The following is a 21,227-nucleotide window of genomic DNA, read 5'->3' on the forward strand; positions in this document are numbered from 1 at the left end:
ACCACCAAATACAACAAGATAATGCGGACAGATGCCTGTGAATCAGCCTTTACAACCATGAAAGTTTACCTGTGAATCCTTCAGTGGATGCCAAGTCCTCCAAAACATTAAAGGTGCAGTAAGAGATTTCTGAGAAAGCTGTTGAAAGTGAATCGGACCAAGCACCAAAACACACATGTAGCCAATCAGCATTAAGGGGCGTGTCCACTCATCAGGGAGAGGTGCCTGTGCTGCATAGCGTGTTCGTGAATTTTGGGGCGAGGCTATCAAGATAGGGGCGTGTTTGATTATTAATTCAAATGTCAAATTCTCAGAAATCAAGAGCATTCAAGTTTAACATCTGCGCAACAGCTCATCTTTCCTGATTTCATTCATGCCGGACACATATGAGACTTTGTTTAGAGAAAACATTTTTAATAAATTGGTGCACAGTAACAAATTTTACATATGGTTTGCAGATGATCATAAAGTAAAAATCTGTGTTGTCTTGATGGAGGGTTGCAAACAGAATTCTGCTACATTCTTGATAACAACATAAGAAACATATAATGTTGTTTTCACACATTACTTACAAGCCTGTTGCTAATATCCTATTTGCAATATCTAGTAACAAATCTTATATTGTTTATAATACTTATAATAAAAATGTTTAGTATGCTAGGTTTATCATGAAAGATCTATCCACATGTCAGGAATGGTCCCTTACCGAGCCTCCAAATCCACCTAATTTGAAACTTAGGCCTATTGATAGATCACATATTGTATAAATAAATAAAAGCATTTTCACACGGTGTTTAAAAAAACTGAAAAATGCAACCACTATCTCAAAGAAATCTAAACCATTTTCAGATAATTATAGTACTTCAAATCAATAAAATAAAATAATTATGAAAGGCCTGAAAGTTAAAATGTGGATTTATGTTCTCTAACAATATACATCTACTACAGCTGACGAGAGAAGCAAAGCAAAAGAAGGGAAAATGTAAGTTTTATCTTATATTTCACAGACTTCAGGGCCACCTGGACGTAAATTATCCAATGACCCAACTCTTCCATAAGGTACATGTGCAACATCACATGAAGTGTAATGACAACACTGGCATGCATTGAAAAATATGAATGCTTCACATATGAGGCCATATGAGAACATTGTTCTTTTACACACAGCTATTGCTCTGACTATTCAAGGCAATTTTTGTGGTACACTATACAAAAGAAGTTTTCTTAACACCATTTCTTATTCTATGTGAACCCATTTGAATCCAAAAAGCTTATTCTTAAATCTTTTTGAAATACTAGATTTGCTTAAATTTGGGGAAACGCTAAATCAAGAGTCAACAATTCTGATAATGGTTTAAAATTACCACTAAAATATCATTCATAGAAAATGCCAAAATTAGTCACACAATAAGAACTCTACTCTTTTTTTCCTATACCCTTACCAAATGTACAACACAAAAGTAACTTTGAAAATGCTATATATATATATTTTAACATGCTAAATCAAGTATGTGTTGTACCTTATTAAATGATACTGCTGATTTGATCTTTAACAAATAAAATAAAAAAACGCTGCTTTCAGGTAGTCTTCATGGCAGCATTTTGTAAACGATTAAAGACCTATGAAGCACATTTGGCAATCAACTAAATAAATCACGTAGAGCCAGGGCTGAAATTTTGGTGACTAAAAGGGATGATCAGCATCATTTAAACAGTAGTTAAATCTAGGTTTTGTTTACTCACGCTCAAGCTGTTCCCACCTATATGTAGAGGAATATTCATGTAGCTCATTTCCATGTTCATTTTTGGGTGAACTGTTCTAATATAATACAGGTATTCTGGAGACTCTAGTCAAACACAGGGTTTATGTAGGATAATAGCACCACACTCTGTCACTATCATATCCGTATGATCAAATCATAAACTTTAAGGGGGAGGAGTGTTTCACGGTCCCTCTTTCTAGCAGGTGTGAGCGGAACTGAAAGCGTGAGGTGTTGAAGGGGTTTGACGAGGTAAGACTGGCCCATCATCTGTGATCTGACATTTAGGGTGGGCAGAAATCTGCAAAGTAAGGGTGCTGTAGGGCTTCCTCTGCTGAAATTCGCTGTACTGGATTGCATTTCAGAAGATTCTGCAAACACAGAAAAATCCAGCTAAACCATGACGCATGAAAGCATGAAGTATTTGCTTCCACGATGAGAATATTGTACCTGTAGAAGGTCTCTGCCAGTGCTGCTGAGTTTCGGGACCACATTCACAAGTGATGTAGTAGCTGGGTACATTGGGTACGGCTATCAAAATATTTAAATAAAAAAAGGAAAAGAGAAAGGAAAAAGAATGCAGAATAAATGTATGAAAATAAAGCAAGGCCTTACTAAATAGCCAATTGTTGAGTATTTCTTAAAACTCAAATTTTATTTGGTTTATTTGTACATTCTAACACTTGTTATTGTGTGTGAAATCTAATGACCTGGCCTGTTCTGGCAATAATATCTTTGTGCCGGCATTTAGACGAATAAATGTACCTTATAATCTGGAAGTTTATTCATAGTCTGCCATTGTTCTTCTGTCGGTGTTCCCAGCAATGTGCCAAAATGTTAAAGTTAATCAGCTCAATGGCAACTTGGCTTGATGTGCCAAGTTTCTACATGCATTGCTTGGCAACTTAATTATATTACTAATAATTACATTACTACGGAGCCCCTAAAGGGACATGGTGATGGAAGAAAATATGTGATGGGAGGAAAATTATATGCAGTATCAATGCTTTGAAGCTTTTTTCAGTTGTTTGCAAGCGAGCACAAAGTTTCTCTGGGGAACAAAAAAAGATTTTAAATAATTTTTTTCCACCATCATATCCTTTAGGGGCACACATACATACACACATAAATAAATATCAATGAGTTCAATCAAGATTAAAATTCTGTCATTAATAATTACTCACCCTCATGACGTTCCAAACCCGTAAGACTTTCGTTCATCTTCAGAACACAAATGAAGATCTTTTTGATGAAATCTGAGAGCTTTCTGTGCCTCCATTGACAGCCACGCAACTACCACTTTGACGTTCATAAAACTAATCCATATGAATGGAGCAGTTTAGTCCAAATTTTCTGAAGAGACAGTCTCTTTATATGATGAACAGATTTAATTTAGGCTTTTATTCACATAAAAACATTGATCAGAACATAAACTGAAGCTCAACCAAACATGATTGATGCATGAGAACAAATCCCATCGCTGAAGCTCAAATGTTCTGTGTAACACGAGGATGAGCCTCATTGGTTAGTGACAGAAAGGTCTCCGATTTCATAAAAAAGATCTTCATTTGTGTTCCGAAGATGAACGAAAGTCTTACAGGTTTGAAATTACATGAAGGTGAGTAAATCTGTGTGTGTATATATATATATATATATATATATATATATATATATATATATATATATATACACACACACACATATATATATAAAAATTACATTAAATGTACCATCCTGCACTAGGTATCAACAATACGAAACTAGAAAAAGATTACAGTTCTATCCAAAAGTATAAACTTAACGTAAATCTTAAACAGACCAACTAAGTGTAAAGGATATCTAAAGATCCTCTTTAGCTGGTCATCCACGTCATTACCAGGAAATAAGGGCCGTCCTGCATTCGCCAGTTCTAAAAAAAATGTTTTAAAGAAAAACAAATTCACATACTACAAGAAAGGTTTTACAACAACAAGAACAACAACAACAAAGTTAAATGGAGCTTTTCCTACCAGCAAATATACACCCTGCAGACCACATATCAATAGAGGTAGAGTATAGCTTAGCACCAAACAGCACATCCGGCGGCCTGTACCACAACGTCACCACCTGAAGCCAATCAACATGAAGTGAGGGACAGGGAAACGCTGAAAAAGTCCAAGCTGCATCTGAAGCCGTGTAGCTTACCTCAGCAGAATAACATCGTACAGGTATTCCAAACGCTCTGGCCAAGCCAAAGTCAGCTAACTTCAGTTCACCGTTCTGATGACAACAAAATAATACAGATTTTAAAAAGGGGTTTCGGGAGTACAGCAGAAATAAAGGAACATGGAGCATGTTTAGGTTCCACAACATAATTCAATCTTATAGTCATGTATAACACAAACCTGCTACACTAAGGATGAATAATGAATATTCAATATCAAGCACTTTCAGTCATTTACTTACTCTGTTAATGAGCAAATTTTGTGGTTTGAGGTCTCGATGGAGAACATTTCGGCTGTGGCAGAAGGCAAGACCCTTCAATAACTGGTACATAAAGGACTGCAAGGAGAGAATTAAAACGGCATTATCTGATACCTCAAACATTAAATATGCCATCAAGAGATGCTCTTCCCTGACACATTCTTTTCAGGGCTTTATACAGATTTAAAAAAACAAATCAAACCTTGACAATCTCTGGATCCAAGTCACCATTACAGCTGTCAAAGTATTTCTTCAAATCCTGTTTGAATGAAAATCATTCTACAAGTTACAAAACACATTGATCTCACAAGAGTCGTTCAAGCAGCAAGATCATTGGAAACAGGGTAAATAATGATAGAGACACCTGATCTCACCTGATCGCAGAACTCAAACACTAATGTGAGCTTCTTATCACTGTGAAGGACATCATGCAACCTACAAGAACAAGTAGCTGTTGTTAAAGGGTTAGTTCACCCAAAAATCAAAATTATCCCCATAATTTACTCACCCTCTCAAGCCATCCTAGCTGTATATGACTTTCTTCTTCCAGCCAAACACAGGAGTTATATATATATAAAAAATCCTGGCAAGCTTTATAATGGGAGTGAATGGTACCTGAGATTTTGAAGCCCAAAAAAAAAAAAAAAAATTAATAAAGAGGGGGTCAGAGGTCACTTTTCTGCCAGAACTAGACTCATGTATGGCCATTGCCAGAAGCCAATAATTATATTTATAAAGTTATAAATATGGATATTTTTCTTACAAAAACGCATTGCTTTGGAATTAACCCCCTGGAGCCGTATGGATTACTTTTATGATGGATGGAGGCACTTTTTTGGACTTCAAAATCTCAGGTACCATTCACTCCCATTATTAAGCTTGGAAGAGCCAGGATATTTTATAAATACAACTTTGATTGTGTTTGGCTGAAAGAAGAAAGTCATATACACCTAGGATGGGCTTGAGGGCGAGTAAATTATGAGATTTTTTTTTTTTTTGAGAACTAACCCTTAAATGCAGAATAAGACAAACTGGCCAATTTCATCACTATTTATTAATTTATTTATTTATCAATAATTATTTTGAAATGCTTCCTTAAAAAATAATTGCAACCAACTGAAACTGATTGTATATTGTTAAATACATTAAAAATGCAATAATAATAATAAAATAATACTTAACATTTATTATGTATGATGAAATATGCTAATAATACATTTCAATAAATTTTTTTTTAAATAATAATAATACAAAATAGGAAAAATATAAAAGCAACAAACTCAATGCATGCTGTAAGCTTAAACATACTTAATATGCAAACAAACATACCTTACAATGTTTTTATGCTTCAGTTCTTTCAGAAGGCAAATTTCTCGTAAAGCTGAACTTGGAACCCCCTGTTGTAGGATTGAAAATGAATGTGAAAGTTTTAATATACTTTAATATGATTTGTGCTTGTGCTTCACATCCCCAGTCTTACCTCATCATCATCATCCAATCTCACTCGTTTGAGGGCCACAATCTCATGTGTTTCTCTGTTTTTAGCTTTGAAAACGGTCCCATATGTACCTGGAGACAGGGTAAGGAAAGGGTAAGTAAGCAGAGGCTAAAAAACAAGTCAGTCTGTAATAATTCAGTCGGACTTCATGGCATGAATTAGCAAAATCACTGTAGAAATAGGATAAGCTGGCAAAACGTCAATAAGAATAAAACAAATCCTGAAATGTGCATGGAATAACTTGTATTGTGTATATAATCTCGCAGACAGCGTTGTCACAATGTAACCATTACTTTTCTCAGTATACTTCAGAACAGACCAATCACTGTCCTTTTTGATAAATAGATGAGGGTTTAAAAATAAAAGATTTACTAAAGATTCTTGCCGCAGATTTTATCTATAACTCAAGTACTCATTCGATTAAATTACTATACATTTGAATTAGTATATTTTTTCAGTGTTTAAAATCTCGCCAAGAATTACCAATAATAATCGCTCTGCTATTTGAATGTTGTCAAAGTGAGCTGTGTCTGAAATCAAATGCTCTCGAGTAGGTACTTATTCTGAATACGTAATTACTTCACGACCACTAAAAAAATTATGTTCTATATAGGCCTAGTTAAATGTGTGTCGTATGAATGCATTCAATATTGCATACTTTCCTACTACAGGTGCTGGTCATATAATTAGAATATCATCAAAAAGTTGATTTATTTCAGTAATTCCATTCAAAAAGTGAAATTTTTATATTATATTCATTCATTACACACAGACTGTTACATTTCAAGTGTTCATTCCTTTTAATTTTGATGATTATAACTGACAACTAATGAAAACCCCAAAATCAGTATCTCAGAAAATTAGAATATTGTGAAAAGGTTCAATATTGAAGACACCTGGTGCCACACTCTAATCAGCTAATTAACTCAAAACACCTGCAAAGGCATTTAAATGGTCTCTCAGTCTAGTTCTGTAGGCTACACAATCATGGGGAAGACTGCTGACTTGACAGCTGTCCAAAAGACGACCATTGACATCTTGCACAAGGAGGGCAAGACACAAAAGGTCATTACTAAAGATGCTGGCTGTTCACAGAGCTCTTTGTCCAAGCACATTAATAGAGAGGCGAAGGGAAGGAAAATATGTGGTAGAAAAAAGTGTACAAGCATAGGGATAACCGCACCCTGGAGAGGATTGTGAAACAAAACCCATTCAAAAATGTGGGGGAGATTCACAAAGAGTGGACTGCAGCTGGAGTCAGTGCTTCAAGAACCACCACGCACAGACGTTTGCAAGACATGGGTTTCAGCTAAGGCTGAGCAATTTTATCGATTATGCGATATAAATCGATATTTTTTCCCCCCAGGAAAGTATCGATTTTTTAAGCCGCGAGTATCGATACATAAGTCCCATTCAAATCCCCCGTGTTTACCCCCATTCGCTTTAAAGCTCGGACGTTTTCGGTTCTGCTGTCGGTACTGGAGAAAATAGAAAATACACGTAGGCTACTATTTATTATTGATATAAAGACGTAATCTTGAACATGGTTATCTCGCCAGCCAGTTCTATATATAATAATATTAAATTATAATAATATTGTCTGTGATGCAATTTTGCTATTCGCAGTCCAGAAGAGAGAGATCTCTCACGCGGAGCCACAGCGCGCACAACACACAGCCCCGCTTAATGACTGACAATGAGGACAGAACTAAACATTCAAACGTGGTTACACTTTAGATCTGGGATAATGTTCTAATTTTATTTTAGATTTCGGCTTTCAGAGATTATAAAAAGAAGATATTTGAGATGAAACTAAACTAACTGCATTATGTCTAGAGCAAATTCCTTCCCTTCACAGCGATGTGCTGTCATTTCTTCCTAAAACCCAAACGTACCGTCAGAATCAGCACGATCGGTGATTTTTGTAAAATGCGGTATCTACTGTTGTCTAAATTGCGGACGCGTTTAATCATTAAAAGAGCTATTAAAAAGCACAAACATCTGCGCAAGAGACGCTGTTCACAAGGTGACGCCCGCTCTGAAATGGACTGCAACGAGACAAGAAAAGTATAGGCTACTTAACTTTGGGCTTCATGTGCGCTTCTAAACTATCAAATATACATAATATAAAAATGAACAGCTCTGAGATTCACTGAAACAGTTTATTCACTTAAACAGTTTATGTCTTAAATGGACTTTAATAGTTAGGAGAAAATGATGGTGCATCAGTCAACTATTAGATCTGCACTCGGTCTTAAAGGGGCAGCGTCTAATAAACCTGCTGACGATTGAGCCATTAATGTCAATCAAACAACAAAAGGCAGAGAAAATCACTCACAGCTCTTGAATGAATAACTTAAACTTGTCCAGTCAGAGACATATATTGTGTAAATCAAGTTTTTAGTTTTCAGTTCAAATAATTCAATCCAAGTAAATGGAAAACTCACAAGATGTCACCAAAATCACTCTGTCCCCTTTAAATCTTTCAGAAAATGATGTAAGTGTATCGAATTATATCGAATCGTATCGTCAGCTGAATATCGTGATATATATCGTATCGTGAGCTGAATATCGTGTATCGTATCGTGAGATTAGTGTATCGCTACAGCCCTAGTTTCAGCTGTCGCATTACTCGTGTCAAGCCACTCTTGAACAAGACACAGCATCAGAAGCGTCTCGCCTGGGCTAAAGACAAAAAGGACTGGACTGCTGCTGAGTGCTCCAAAGTCATGTTCTCTGATGAAAGTAAATTTTGCATTTCCTTTGGAAATCAAGGTCCTAGAGTCTGGAGGAAGAGAGGAGAGGCACAGAATCCACGTTGCTTGAAGTCCAGTGTAAAGTTTCCACAGTCAGTGATGGTTTGGGGTGCCATGTGATCTGCTGGTGTTGGTCCACTGTGTTTTCTAAGGTCCAAGGTCAACGCAGCCGTCTACCGGGAAGTTTTAGAGCACTTCATGCTTCCTGCTGCTGACCAACTTTATGGAGATGCAGATTCATTTTCCAACAGGACTTGGCACCTGCACACAGTGCCAAAGCTACCAGTACCTGGTTTAAGGACCATGGTATCCCTGTTCTTAATTGGCCAGCAAACTCCCTGACCTTAACCCTATAGAAAATCTATGGGGTATTTTGAAGAGGAAGATGCGATACGCCAGACCCAACAATGCAGAAGAGCTGAAGACCACTATCAGAGCAACCTGGGCTCTCATAACACCTGAGCAGTGCCACAGACTGATCGACTCCATACCAGGCCGCATTGCTGCTGTAATTCACGCAAAAGGAGCCCCAACTAAGTATTGAGTGCTGTGCATGCTCATACTTTTCATGTTCATACTTTTCAGTTGGCCAACATTTCTAAAAATCCCTTTTTTTTGTATTGGTCTTAAGTAATATTTTGGAGATACTGAATTTGGGATTTTCATTAGTTGTCAGTTTTAATCATCACAATTAAATGAAATAAACATTTTAAAGGGGTCATATAATGGTACATGCACTTTTTCAAGTTGATTGTACTGAAATGTGTGTTGGCAGTGCCTGTACACAACCATCATATGATGATAAAAATCTATCCAGTGTTTTTGTTTTAATCTCCTTATATGTTTTCCCCTGCCTCAAATTGAGCCGTTCGATTTTGTGACGTCACTAAATCGGACGCCCCGCCCAAGATTGTTGATTGACAGCAGCGTTTCAACAGATCCCTGCCCTGAGCGAGCTGTCAGTCATCATAGTCCGTCATTGTTGATAGCTGGAGCAGAATGGCGTCTAAGCGATTGTGGTGTTCTGTTCTTGGGTGTAAAAACGAACACAGCAGTAATTTTGATGTTCCTAAATCCGAACCGCTGAAGACACAGTGCCTGAGTTTTGTTTTCGAAGGGAATATTCCCCACGAGCAACGCCAATGCTTTCATGTTTGCGCGATTCGCAAATCTTTTCTCACCAGACTGCTTTATTAACGAAGGAAGTAACTTATAAAGCTGATTTAGATAAGAAGCTGCTCCTGAAAAAAGAATCGTTAACTATTCATGTCTCCCTGCTGAACCTCCAGAAAAAGTAAGCGTAAAATGTTATTAACCTTTATATTAATCTTTGCAAATCGCTTCACGATGAATGCGGCTAAGGTTTACACTCAGGGTACATACGGCATGTTTTCTATGTACGACGTTCTCAATTCATAATCCCACGTTTATAATGAACAACGCATTATGGTTATTGTGTTATTATAAACTGAGTAAGTAACGTTATAACTAACATCAGTAAACACATAGCGTTCGTACATCTCACTATAAGTTACTCTACCCTGCCAGTACACAAAGATAGATCAAAGTGACAATATAATAACCAACCATTCAGAAACGTCATGTTCGAGCCTTAATTGTCGAACTTCTTCGGGCCGTCATCTTGTTCCGACTCCGGTTCAAACTGATACGGTTGCACAGATGTGTCCTCCTCAGAGACTCCCGCTGCCATTTTTTTTCTATATCCTCAACTGTTGTCAAGGAAACACTCCACGTGCGGTGTGGTCATAACGCTATTATGATCGCCCGCAGAACAGAGGGGCGGAGTGAGCGAAGCTCATTATCATTTAAAGGCATATGCACTGAAATGGCGTGCTGAAAACAGAGCTGTTTTTGACCAGGTAAAATTAGTGTTTTCTTACAATACTAACGAAAATTTTTAATTAAAGCATATTACAAACTTTTCATTTAGACCCTAAAGAATCAAATTAACTTGTATGAAAATGGCATTATATGACCCCTTTAAATATTTCAGTCTGTGTGTAATGAATTAATATAATATCCAAATTTCACGTTTTGAGTGGAATTACTGAAATAGATCAACTTTTTGATGATATTCTAATTATATGACCAGCACCTGTATATATTTTTTTTATACATATATGGAATATTTTATTTCGAAACAAGATTGAAAGATCTTGTGAGATGTGCTCCAGTGATGATGTTACTTATACTTTTACTAATACTATTTTACAGAAAGCTCCAATATGTTATTTGATGTTTCCGGCATGTTTCTCAGTTATCCAACAAGACCTGGAAACCAGATCCTTAAAAACATGTTGTCATTATCATGTCAGTTGCTTCGCTGCCATTCATAAATCCTCTCCCGACGTGGTCTCATGGGATAGTAAAGTGTCCATCGTATGCATGCACACTTCAGAATCTCGTCGGAAGTAGTAGGTCATCCGAGTACTTTTTTATAAGTACTGTGAATTCGGACATAATTCTTTTGTGTTAACACATATTTATACTATACTATATGCTACCCACTATATAGTAGGGAAGTATGTAATTTCGGATGCAGCCACGCAGACTTTGAGCCTTCATGCGCCCCCTGGAGGAAGAATCACTTTATGCCTCATTGGAATCAGCTACTAAGTTAACTAACATTTGCAGCTCAGTGAGAATCAAAGAAAAGCTGCTAATGATACTGCTATGAATGAACGATCAGTTTGATTAGAAATAATCAATGTAACACCTCAATTTCTCTGAACAATAGCGACGGTATCATTTAACAGGTGCGCAAATGCCGTTTTGATTTATTTAAAGCCAAGTGCATCCTCTCAATAGCCCAGTATGAGCTTGCTAGCTCTAGCTTAGACTTTAATCTCAACACAAGCTTACGAAGGCATAATTCACAGCAGACTGTCAGACGTTTTAAGCTCTATAACAGCACACATTCATCATTGTTAATACTCTATAAATCTCCAATGCAGATAACGTTACAGCCATTCAGGCCAGACAATCCATTTAACGTTACTCACCCTCTCCTATCTTCTCCAACTTCTCATACTTTTGCATGGTTTTAGCCAGCTACGATGGCTTTTAAATAAAGCGTCCTGGCTCCTTAATTTCCTACGTTTTAAAATAAAGGTTTAAATAATACAGCTGATTACTGTCGGTTTTTTTATCAACAAGGGGCGTAGTACGCAACATGAAGAGAGCAATAAGGGTTTCAAGATGGCGATTTACGGAGACACACTTCAAAATAAAAGCATCCGTTGTAAACGACCTTCTGGGTGGATTATATAAATAGCCTGGATAATAAATACCATAAACTGCAATAATTAATAATAATACAATTAAAATAAAACAATTTAATATTTAGTAATTTATTTAAAAAATTAGAAACACCTTTTTTAACTAACAGACAAAATAAAGAGTAAGGGGAATGCAGGAAGAAAATACTTATTTACTTTATTATACCCCAGTTGTCATGACAGGCAGAGTATCATCAATAGTATTGATAAATAATACCTATTTCAAAATAAAATGTACATCTCATTTTATTGAAACCTTTTCATTAAAAAAAAGTTAAAATATCAGTCTAGAGTTTGGGGACAAACAGTATTTTAAAACAGCATGGCTACCATTGCACAACACTGACATTATTCCATGATACATAAAACAAACAAAAAAAACAAAAAAATCACTAAAACCCATTTGCTAAGGCAGTGCACCAAATAAAAATTTGTCTTTTAAACAATTTAAAAATGTAAATAACTTCAGATAAAAAAAACATTTAAAATAACTGGAAGTGAAATATATGCTCAGTAATTCAGTATTTTATTTTTGACCATCGGATCGTTGTCTCTTAATAAGTTCTGCATACAGCCCTCCCTTTGCTCAGTAATTCAGTATTTTATTTGTGACCATCGGATCGTTGTCTCTTTATAAGTTCTGCATACAGCCCTCCTTTGCTCAGTAATTCCAGGTGTGTTCCAGCCTTTGAAAACATAAATAATAAAACAAACATTAAACATCACAGGTTTCAGGCATTCAGTATGCAAGAACATCCTTTGTAAAGTCCTTCCAAACCTCAACAATACGTCCATTGCTCATGACACAGATGAGATCGGCCGCCTGTATGGTGCTGAGACGGTGAGCGATGATCAAAACGGTGCGACCCGTTGTGGCTCTGTCCAAAGCCTCCTGAACCACACGCTCAGACTCCGCATCCAACGCACTGGTGGCCTCATCCAGAATCAAGATGCTGGGGTTTTTTATCAGGGCACGAGCGATTGCGATCCGCTGCTTTTGGCCCCCAGATAGAGTGACTCCACGTTCACCTAAAAATTAATAAAAATTATTGTATTTTAAAATTGATTTTATTTTAGAAAACATAAGGAAAAGTTATTTTATTCAAACTAAAAATCACATCTTTCATCTCACTTTATTGAAACTTTTTCCTTTAAAAAGAAAGTATTAAAATACTTTCAGTCTAGAGTTTGGGGAAACAAAAACAGTGTTTATTTTATTTCAGAAAACTGAAGTCATTTTATTTTCAAATTTAGTTTCTGATTTCGTTTTTAACAGTCCTCACCAACCACGGTGTTGTATCCATCTGGGAATCCTGTGATGAAATTATGAGCATTGGCTTGTTTGGCAGCAGACGTGACCTCAGCATCTGTTGCACTGGGTTTTCCAAACCTGATATTCTCCATCACAGAGGTTCCAAAAAGAACAGGTTCCTGTGATAAGGACAAAAAAGAATGATACAACTGGTGATCTTTTTCAGACATGCGTATATAACAAACCAGAAGCAGAAACGTTAGAGTGAAGCAAGGTCCAGCTCACAGAGAGAGAATAATATGTACCTGACTGATGAACCCAATGACGTGTCCTCTTAACCAGGACGGGTCCAGTGTTCTGATGTCCAGCCCATCCAGCATTACCACTCCACCGCTGGGATCATAGAACCGCTCCAGTAAGGCGGCCACTGTGGATTTGCCTGAATTTAGAGGTAAATAAATGACTAATATAATAACAACAATAATATATTCACATGTGATGGGTGCAATCATTTGTATGTTTTGTTTCTGTGCTGGATGCTTATTTAAAAAAAAAGTTAAATACAGATAGATAGATAGATAGATAGACAGACAGACGGACTGACAGACAGGTGTATATATAGATAGATAGACAGAGAGATGGATAGACAGACAGACGGATAGATAGAGGTAAATAGACAAGATAGACAGACAGATATGAGGATAAATAGATAGACAGAGAGATAGATCGACAGAAGGACAGACAGACGGATAGATAGACATACGGATAGACAGATGGATATGCAGACTCTCGGACGGACAGACAGATAGATAGACAGACGGATATAAGGATAAATAGATAGAGGGACGGATAGACAGAATGACAGACAGACGGATAGATAGACAGATTGACAGAAGGACAGACAGATGGATAGATAGACAGATCGACAGAAGGACAGACAGATGGATAGATAGACGGACAGACAGATGGATAGATAGACAGATCGACAGAAGGACAGACGGACAGACAGATGGATAGATAGACAGATCGACAGAAGGACAGACAGATGGATAGATAGACAGATCGACAGAAGGATAGACAGAAGGACAGACAGATGGATAGATAGACAGATCGACAGAAGGACAGACGGATGGGTAGATAGACAAATCGACAGAAGGACAGACAGATGGATAGATAGACAGATCGACAGAAGGATAGACAGAAGGACAGACAGATGGATAGATAGACAGATCGACAGAAGGACAGACAGATGGATAGATAGACAGATCGACAGAAGGACAGACAGATGGATAGATGGACAGATCGACAGAAGGACAGACAGATGGATAGATAGACAGATCGACAGAAGGACAGACAGATGGATAGATAGACAGATCGACAGAAGGACAGACAGATGGATAGATAGACGGACAGACAGACGGATAGATAGACAGATTGACAGAAGGATAGACAGAAGGACAGACAGATGGATAGATAGACAGATCGACAGAAGGACAGACAGATGGGTAGATAGACAGATCGACAGAAGGACAGACAGATGGATAGATAGACAGATCGACAGAAGGACAGACAGATGGATAGATAGACAGATCGACAGAAGGATAGACAGAAGGACAGACAGATGGATAGATAGACAGATCGACAGAAGGACAGACAGATGGATAGATAGACAGATCGACAGAAGGACAGACAGATGGATAGATGGACAGATCGACAGAAGGACAGACAGATGGATAGATGGACAGATCAACAGAAGGACAGACAGACGGATAGATAGACAGATCGACAGAAGGACAGACAGACGGATAGATAGACAGATCGACAGAAGGACAGACAGATGGACAGACAGGTGTATATATAGATAGATAGACAGAGAGATGGATAGACAGACAGACGGATAGATAGAGGTAAATAGACAAGATAGACAGACAGATATGAGGATAAATAGATAGACAGAGAGATAGATCGACAGAAGGACAGACAGACGGATAGATAGACATACGGATATACAGATGGATATGCAGGCTCTCGGACGGACAGACAGATAGATAGACAGATCGACAGAAGGACAGACAGACGGATAGATAGACAGATCGACAGAAGGATAGACAGAAGGACAGACAGATGGATAGATAGACAGATCGACAGAAGGACAGACAGACAGATAGATAGACAGATCGACAGAAGGACAGACAGACGGATAGATAGACAGATCGACAGAAGGATAGACAGAAGGACAGACAGATGGATAGATAGACAGATCGACAGAAGGACAGACAGATGGATAGATAGACAGATCGACAGAAGGACAGACAGATGGATAGATAGACAGATCGACAGAAGGACAGACAGACGGATAGATAGACAGATCGACAGAAGGACAGACAGATGGATAGATAGACAGATCGACAGAAGGACAGACAGACGGATAGATAGACAGATCGACAGAAGGACAGACAGATGGATAGATAGACAGATCGACAGAAGGATAGACAGAAGGACAGACAGATGGATAGATAGACAGATCGACAGAAGGACAGACAGATGGATAGATAGACAGATCGACAGAAGGACAGACAGATGGATAGATAGACAGATCGACAGAAGGACAGACAGATGGATAGATAGACAGATGGACAGAAGGACAGACAGATGGATAGATAGACAGATCGACAGAAGGACAGACAGACGGATAGATAGACAGATCGACAGAAGGACAGACAGACGGATAGATAGACATACGGATAGACAGATGGATATGCAGACTCTCGGACGGACAGACAGATAGATAGACAGACGGATATAAGGATAAATAGATAGAGAGACGGATAGACAGAAGGACAGACAGACGGATAGATAGACAGATCGACAGAAGGATAGACAGACGGATAGATAGACAGATCGACAGAAGGATAGACAGACGGATAGATAGACAGATCGACAGAAGGATAGACAGACGGATAGATAGACAGATCGACAGAAGGATAGACAGATGGATAGATAGACAGATCGACAGAAGGATAGACAGAAGGAAGGACAGACATCTTACCTCCGCCTGACTCTCCAACGATAGCCACAGTTTTATAGGGAGGTAGAGTCAGGTTGAAGTTTTGAAGGATCTGGTTTCCAGGTCTTGTTGGATAACTGAGAACATGCCGGAAACATCAAATAACATAATGGAACTTTTTAGATCAAATTCAGGTCTTGTCATGTTTGCATAAGAGGCCTACCTGAAATCGATGTTCATGAAGTCAACTCTTCCCGTCAGAGACTTGAGAGGGATACGACCTCCTCCGGTGAGTGGAACGCTGGGCTCTAGGGTCAAGTACTCAAACACACGGGCCCCTGCACTCATACCCCGAACCATCTGACACAAACCACTCGTCAATATATATATTTATATGTTACATACAATATGTAAAGTGTCGTCCACTCACCTGTCCGAAAAGAATAGAAATGCTGGCAAGAGATCTATAGAGACAGATGTAAGGTGATTGTGTTACATGTGTTTTGACATTATAGACACTTTTGGTTCTTATATATTATGTGCAGACAAAAAAATTCACCTCTGAACTGTTTGAGAGGCGACCAAAAATGACATTAGATCACCAGGTGACATGTCATTCCGGGCCATCATAGACCCACCAGCAAATATAGTGCCTAGAACAATGCCTGTCGAATAAGGAAAATATTGAACAGCTCTAGTTCATGTAGTAATTGGATGCAAATCAGTAAAACATGCATAATTACTCACAGTTCAGGACAATATTAGACAGGCCCTGAAATACGGCAATTCCTGTGCCCAACGTTTCATTCATGGCAGCTGATTTCTGGACCTCGGCGGCAAACATCCTGTGAAAGAATGCTTCATATCAGAACTGTTGGATTTTGATGAATGATAAAGAGCTTTGTTTATGCATGTCCTGTTTAGTTTTAATTCCCAAAAAATAATAATTATAAAAAAAGAACCATACACTGGAAGAAATGTCAGTAACTTACAGAAAAAAACCTGTAAAAATATTATAATAAAAACCTGGGTAACACTTTAATTTAAGGTAAAGTAGATACATGTACATTACTATAGTTATAACAGTAAATTATGCATAATGACAAGCAACTAACCCTAAATCAAATGCCATCCCATGAGACAAATCAACGGTTCCACAGAACTCAATATTTTCCTCTCAAAATTAACAGAAAATGTGGAAAAAAGTCTAGATTCTGAAGTCGTACTCTAGTTCTCGATCCTCCATGGCAAAAGCCCTCACTGTTCGTACGTTACCAAGAGCCTCGTCGGCCACTCCTGTAGCTTTAGCAACCTAAAAGAGGAAAATGGGTTTAGCATTTAGCAGTTAGCGTAAAAAGAGTCACTGAAACTAAACTCTTCTCCATCAGTGTCGTTACCTGTTCCTGCGCTTTCCGTGAAAGTTTACGGAGAAAAGAACCGATGAGAGCACCAGCCCCCACGAGACATGGAAGAACGACCACAGTGAGACCCGTGAGCTTGGGGGAGATGACGTACAGTGAGACCAAACAGCCCACGGTCTGTGTGGCACTGCGCAAACCCTGTAAAACACAACACATAATCAGATGACTGTGATATATTTGCACATTCTCCCTGGGGCTTTTTAGATGCACTTGCTTATAACATTTGCTCCTTGATTATTGAAAATGGTTTGTTACTTGTGCCAAATATTATTATCATATAATTTAAAGGATTTTTGTTTTGTTTTTGTGCTCTACTAGAATATGTTTTCATGCTTGAATGTTTAAAAAACACAATATTTTTCACATATTTTACATTGTTGCAGCTCCTTTCTTCCCAATCTGCCAGTAACGCTCTATTAAGTTCCTGTCTCTATGAAGCCCCTTCTTCTGAAAAGCACACTGTGCTCTGATTGGTCAGCTAGACCAGCGTGTTGTGATTGGTCAACCAATTCGAGTGTGTTTTGGAAATGTCCCGCCTCTTACAATAACTGTGAGTTTCAACATACTACTAACTAACTCAACCAGGCTCCGCCCCTTTATTTTGTGTATGCCTTGACCAGGAATTATTTAATTGAAAAATAATGAGACACATTCGTTCTTGGAAGAAAACAAGACTAGAATCGAGGCGTTTCAGAGAGTTCAGAAACAGTGCGCACTGATATAAACAATGACTTTGCGCTTTGGAGTGCCATTTTTCATGCTCAAACAGCAACTTACACACAAAAGATAGTTGAAAAAGTAAAAGAACACATATAAGACTGCAAACCACACAATGGGCAAATAATGCATAACAACTGGTGTATAAAACATCTTACCTGGGAAATAACCAGCTTGAAGGAAGATTTAAACTCCTGGATGTCTGACGTGAGGCGATTAACCAGCTGCCCAGTCTTGTTTGCATCAAAAAACGCAACATCTTGTCTGTAACATGACATTTACACAAGATAATTAGAATCTTTTCTTTAATTAAAGGTTGTATCAGTGATTTCTGGCCCCAAAATAAATGTCTAATCTTTCCTAACGATCAGCTAGCTGCCCGCCCCATAAGCATGCCGTCCAAAAACCGCGTCTCTGTAGGCAGCCTAGGCTCTGAGATCTGCACACAAAAACAAATGTGTACAACCACCACTCAAAACCAAAATAAACAGTGTTCCAACCAATCACTGACAGGGGCGGGTGTTGCTCCGATGTCGCGTCCAGCCGTGCACGAGCGCAAAACCTCACAACACCCGCCCCTGTCAGTGATTGGTTGGAACACTTTATTTTGGTTTTGAGTGGTGGTTGTACACATTTGTTTTTGTGTGGAGATCTCAGAGCCTAGGCTGCCTACAGAGACGCGGTTTTTGGACGGCATGCTTATGGGGCGAGCAGCTAGCTGATCGTTAGGAAAGATTAGACATTTATTTTGGGGCCAGAAATCACTGATACAACCTTTAAAGTGTATGAGTGCCTCTTCAGCAAATATAGCACATTTGTACTTTAATTTAAATAAAAAAAAGTACAAACCTAAGCAAGGACATGAAGAGAGTTGTTCTCATGTCAGCAGCCACTCTCTCTCCAACTTTAGACAGTAGAATGATGTAGCCACTGGTCAACAGACCCTCAAAGACAAACAAACAACAGATTTTACATAAACTACCAGTAAAAAGTTTAGGGTCGGTTACATTTTGTAATGTGTTTGAAAGAAGTCTCTTCTGCTCACCAAGGCTGCATTTATTTGATAAAAAATACATTAAAACAGTAAAACTGTGAAATATTATTAAAATTTAAAAGAACAGCAATATATCTCTGTGATCAAAGCTGAATTTTCAGCATCATTACTCCAGTCTTCAGCGTCACATGATCTTTCAGAAATCATTCTAATATGCAGAATTTCAAAAATCTAACTGACCCCAAACTTTTGAATGCTAGTGTAATAGTGAGAGTTTTTTAAATAACCAGAAGCAAGTCAAATGTTGCTCATAGAGTTTCAATATGTGACCTAAAGTACCTGTAAACCATACAGTCCAAGCAGCTTGATTGCAGGCGCTTGAATATCTCTCACATAGTGACCTGTCTTTTCTGTCATGTGGCGAGCGACGACATTCACCAGATCCCCCAAAATCAGAGGAATCTGAATATTAAGGGCTGCTGCTCCAAACGCAAGCTGAAAGAGAACATTATATGGTTAAAAAAATTTTTGCCAAAAAGGATATTAAATTCAATTTAGCATAAGTACAGATAGTTTAAATGTTTACTGACGATAACGGCTCCTATTAGAGCAAGAAGTTGGGGTCGAACAAACTCCCACAGGACGGCCCAGCTGAATTCAGGAATCTTCTCTTTCACCTGAACTTCCACCGGGACATTATTGTTCACATCTGCTTCACAATGAGCTACAGTACTAAGCAAGCGTGCTGTAACTGTCAAAGCAGCCGGTCCTAATATGAGTTTTAGAGTGACGTTTGGAGTTCTCGGCTGCCGTCTGGATGCTAGACGGAGCACTTTTTGAGCTTGTGTCCAAATGCGAACAGGAGCACTGACAGTGAACTGTGTGAACGGGATTTGTGAACCGCTCCATGTTACTGTGTGCTGGCCACGTCTACAATACAAGAGATAAAGGAAAAGCACAGTATGAAAAAAAGTGCACTTTGTAATCATGTCAAATTATTGGTTTTACATTAAAGTAAGTTTTAAATCAATGTGGTTGGTGTGCTTTAAAGTACAGTTATTCTGATGTGCTGACTAACATACCAAATCAGTTCCTGCTTATAATTTTAACTGTAGTGTGTGTTATTTAATATTGCATTTAAAGATAATATATTTTAAATGCACTAAATTGCTACTTCATAAATTACAAATGCATTTAAATACATGACTGCGTTTTATTTAATTTACCATAAATGCTTGTCAGGACACTTAGTGGTACACTTTCACCATGTTTCAAAGACAATAGAAGTTATAATGAAATTACATTTAAGTATGTACTTAAATATGTTCAAAAGCACTCTTAAGTTCAACTAATTGCATTTAATATAAATTTAAATATGGATATTTTTTCAAATGCACATAACAAATGCAATTACTTGTCCGAAGACATTACATTCAGTTCGCACTTATACATATTTAATGTAAAAAATAATGTATTTAATTACTACATTATTTTAAAGTATATATTTTTTCATAATAAGTACTCTTTGAAAAGTATGCTAACGTGTACTTGTTTTTCACAAGGGACATACCACGACTATTACGTAATATTATTTCTTTAGTTTAGGCCATAGTATCACCTTTGGCATGCATAAATAACATACTTCTATATGTCAACAAAAGCAACGTCTAACGTTACTGATAACAGACCACCTCGTGACTTCAACCAGATCAACATGGAAATGAATGTGCTGTGTAGATAGTTCGTTTCAAACCAAAATAATAAATATAGAGAAATATTGTGTACCTATTGAGGTGGTGGATCAAGAAATCTCTTGTTTTTTGGGAGCTCAAAAATCGATCAGATGTGACAGTACCGCGTGTCAATCGACTGCAACGTGCAAAATGAAACATGTTTTAGTAGTGTTTTGTAATGACAGCAGGAAGAAGAAAGAAAGATTGTTCATGAAACTAAATGCACTCAAGGATTAACATGTAGGCCGCCATGTTTACGCAATCCCAGCGTGACCACGCTTGCCCTATACGTCATCGCTGCGTAATTATACGTTGTCTTATTTTATT

At 37.9% G+C, this 21,227-nt stretch overlaps 2 protein-coding genes across 2 annotated transcripts; both read right to left on the reverse strand.

Moving 5' to 3' along the window:
• Positions 1–393: 393 nt before the first annotated feature.
• Positions 394–11,730, reverse strand: cdk5 (cyclin dependent kinase 5). The gene is made up of 12 exons (XM_077245193.1): positions 11,501–11,730; positions 5,704–5,792; positions 5,553–5,620; positions 4,598–4,658; positions 4,426–4,482; positions 4,206–4,301; positions 3,945–4,019; positions 3,770–3,866; positions 3,600–3,669; positions 2,526–2,586; positions 2,211–2,291; positions 394–2,131 (listed from the first exon to the last, which is right to left on the reverse strand). Exons 1-12 carry the CDS (start codon positions 11,535–11,537, stop codon positions 2,045–2,047), a joined length of 879 nt encoding a protein of 292 aa, XP_077101308.1. The 5' UTR covers positions 11,538–11,730; the 3' UTR covers positions 394–2,044.
• A 178-nt stretch (positions 11,731–11,908) lies between these two features.
• On the reverse strand, positions 11,909–21,186 carry abcb8 (ATP-binding cassette, sub-family B (MDR/TAP), member 8). The gene is made up of 16 exons (XM_077245194.1): positions 20,953–21,186; positions 19,758–20,097; positions 19,507–19,662; positions 19,023–19,117; positions 18,332–18,437; positions 17,433–17,594; positions 17,262–17,347; positions 16,783–16,880; positions 16,595–16,700; positions 16,466–16,499; positions 16,259–16,395; positions 16,078–16,172; positions 13,334–13,467; positions 13,060–13,207; positions 12,555–12,805; positions 11,909–12,462 (listed from the first exon to the last, which is right to left on the reverse strand). Exons 1-16 carry the CDS (start codon positions 21,057–21,059, stop codon positions 12,379–12,381), a joined length of 2,139 nt encoding a protein of 712 aa, XP_077101309.1. The 5' UTR covers positions 21,060–21,186; the 3' UTR covers positions 11,909–12,378.
• Positions 21,187–21,227: the final 41 nt, after the last annotated feature.

This window comes from Siphateles boraxobius, unplaced genomic scaffold, assembly GCF_051911475.1.
Source record: "Siphateles boraxobius isolate OS27281-9 unplaced genomic scaffold, OSU_SipBor_1 26, whole genome shotgun sequence".
Classification (NCBI taxonomy): domain Eukaryota; kingdom Metazoa; phylum Chordata; class Actinopteri; order Cypriniformes; family Leuciscidae; genus Siphateles; species Siphateles boraxobius.

Coding starts and splice junctions, on each gene's coding strand:
- cdk5 (XM_077245193.1), bottom strand. CDS start 11,537: ATGCAAAAGTATGAGAAGTTGGAGAAGATAGGAGAGG. Junction 5,793..11,500: donor GTTGGAGAAGATAGGAGAGG/GTGAGTAACGTT, acceptor CCCTGTCTCCAG/GTACATATGGGACCGTTTTC. Junction 5,621..5,703: donor GATTGGATGATGATGATGAG/GTAAGACTGGGG, acceptor ATCCTACAACAG/GGGGTTCCAAGTTCAGCTTT.
- abcb8 (XM_077245194.1), bottom strand. CDS start 21,059: ATGTTTCATTTTGCACGTTGCAGTCGATTGACACGCGGTACTGTCACA. Junction 17,595..18,331: donor TCAAGCTGGTTATTTCCCAG/GTAAGATGTTTT, acceptor TGTGTTTTACAG/GGTTTGCGCAGTGCCACACA. Junction 17,348..17,432: donor CACGGAAAGCGCAGGAACAG/GTAACGACACTG, acceptor TTCCTCTTTTAG/GTTGCTAAAGCTACAGGAGT.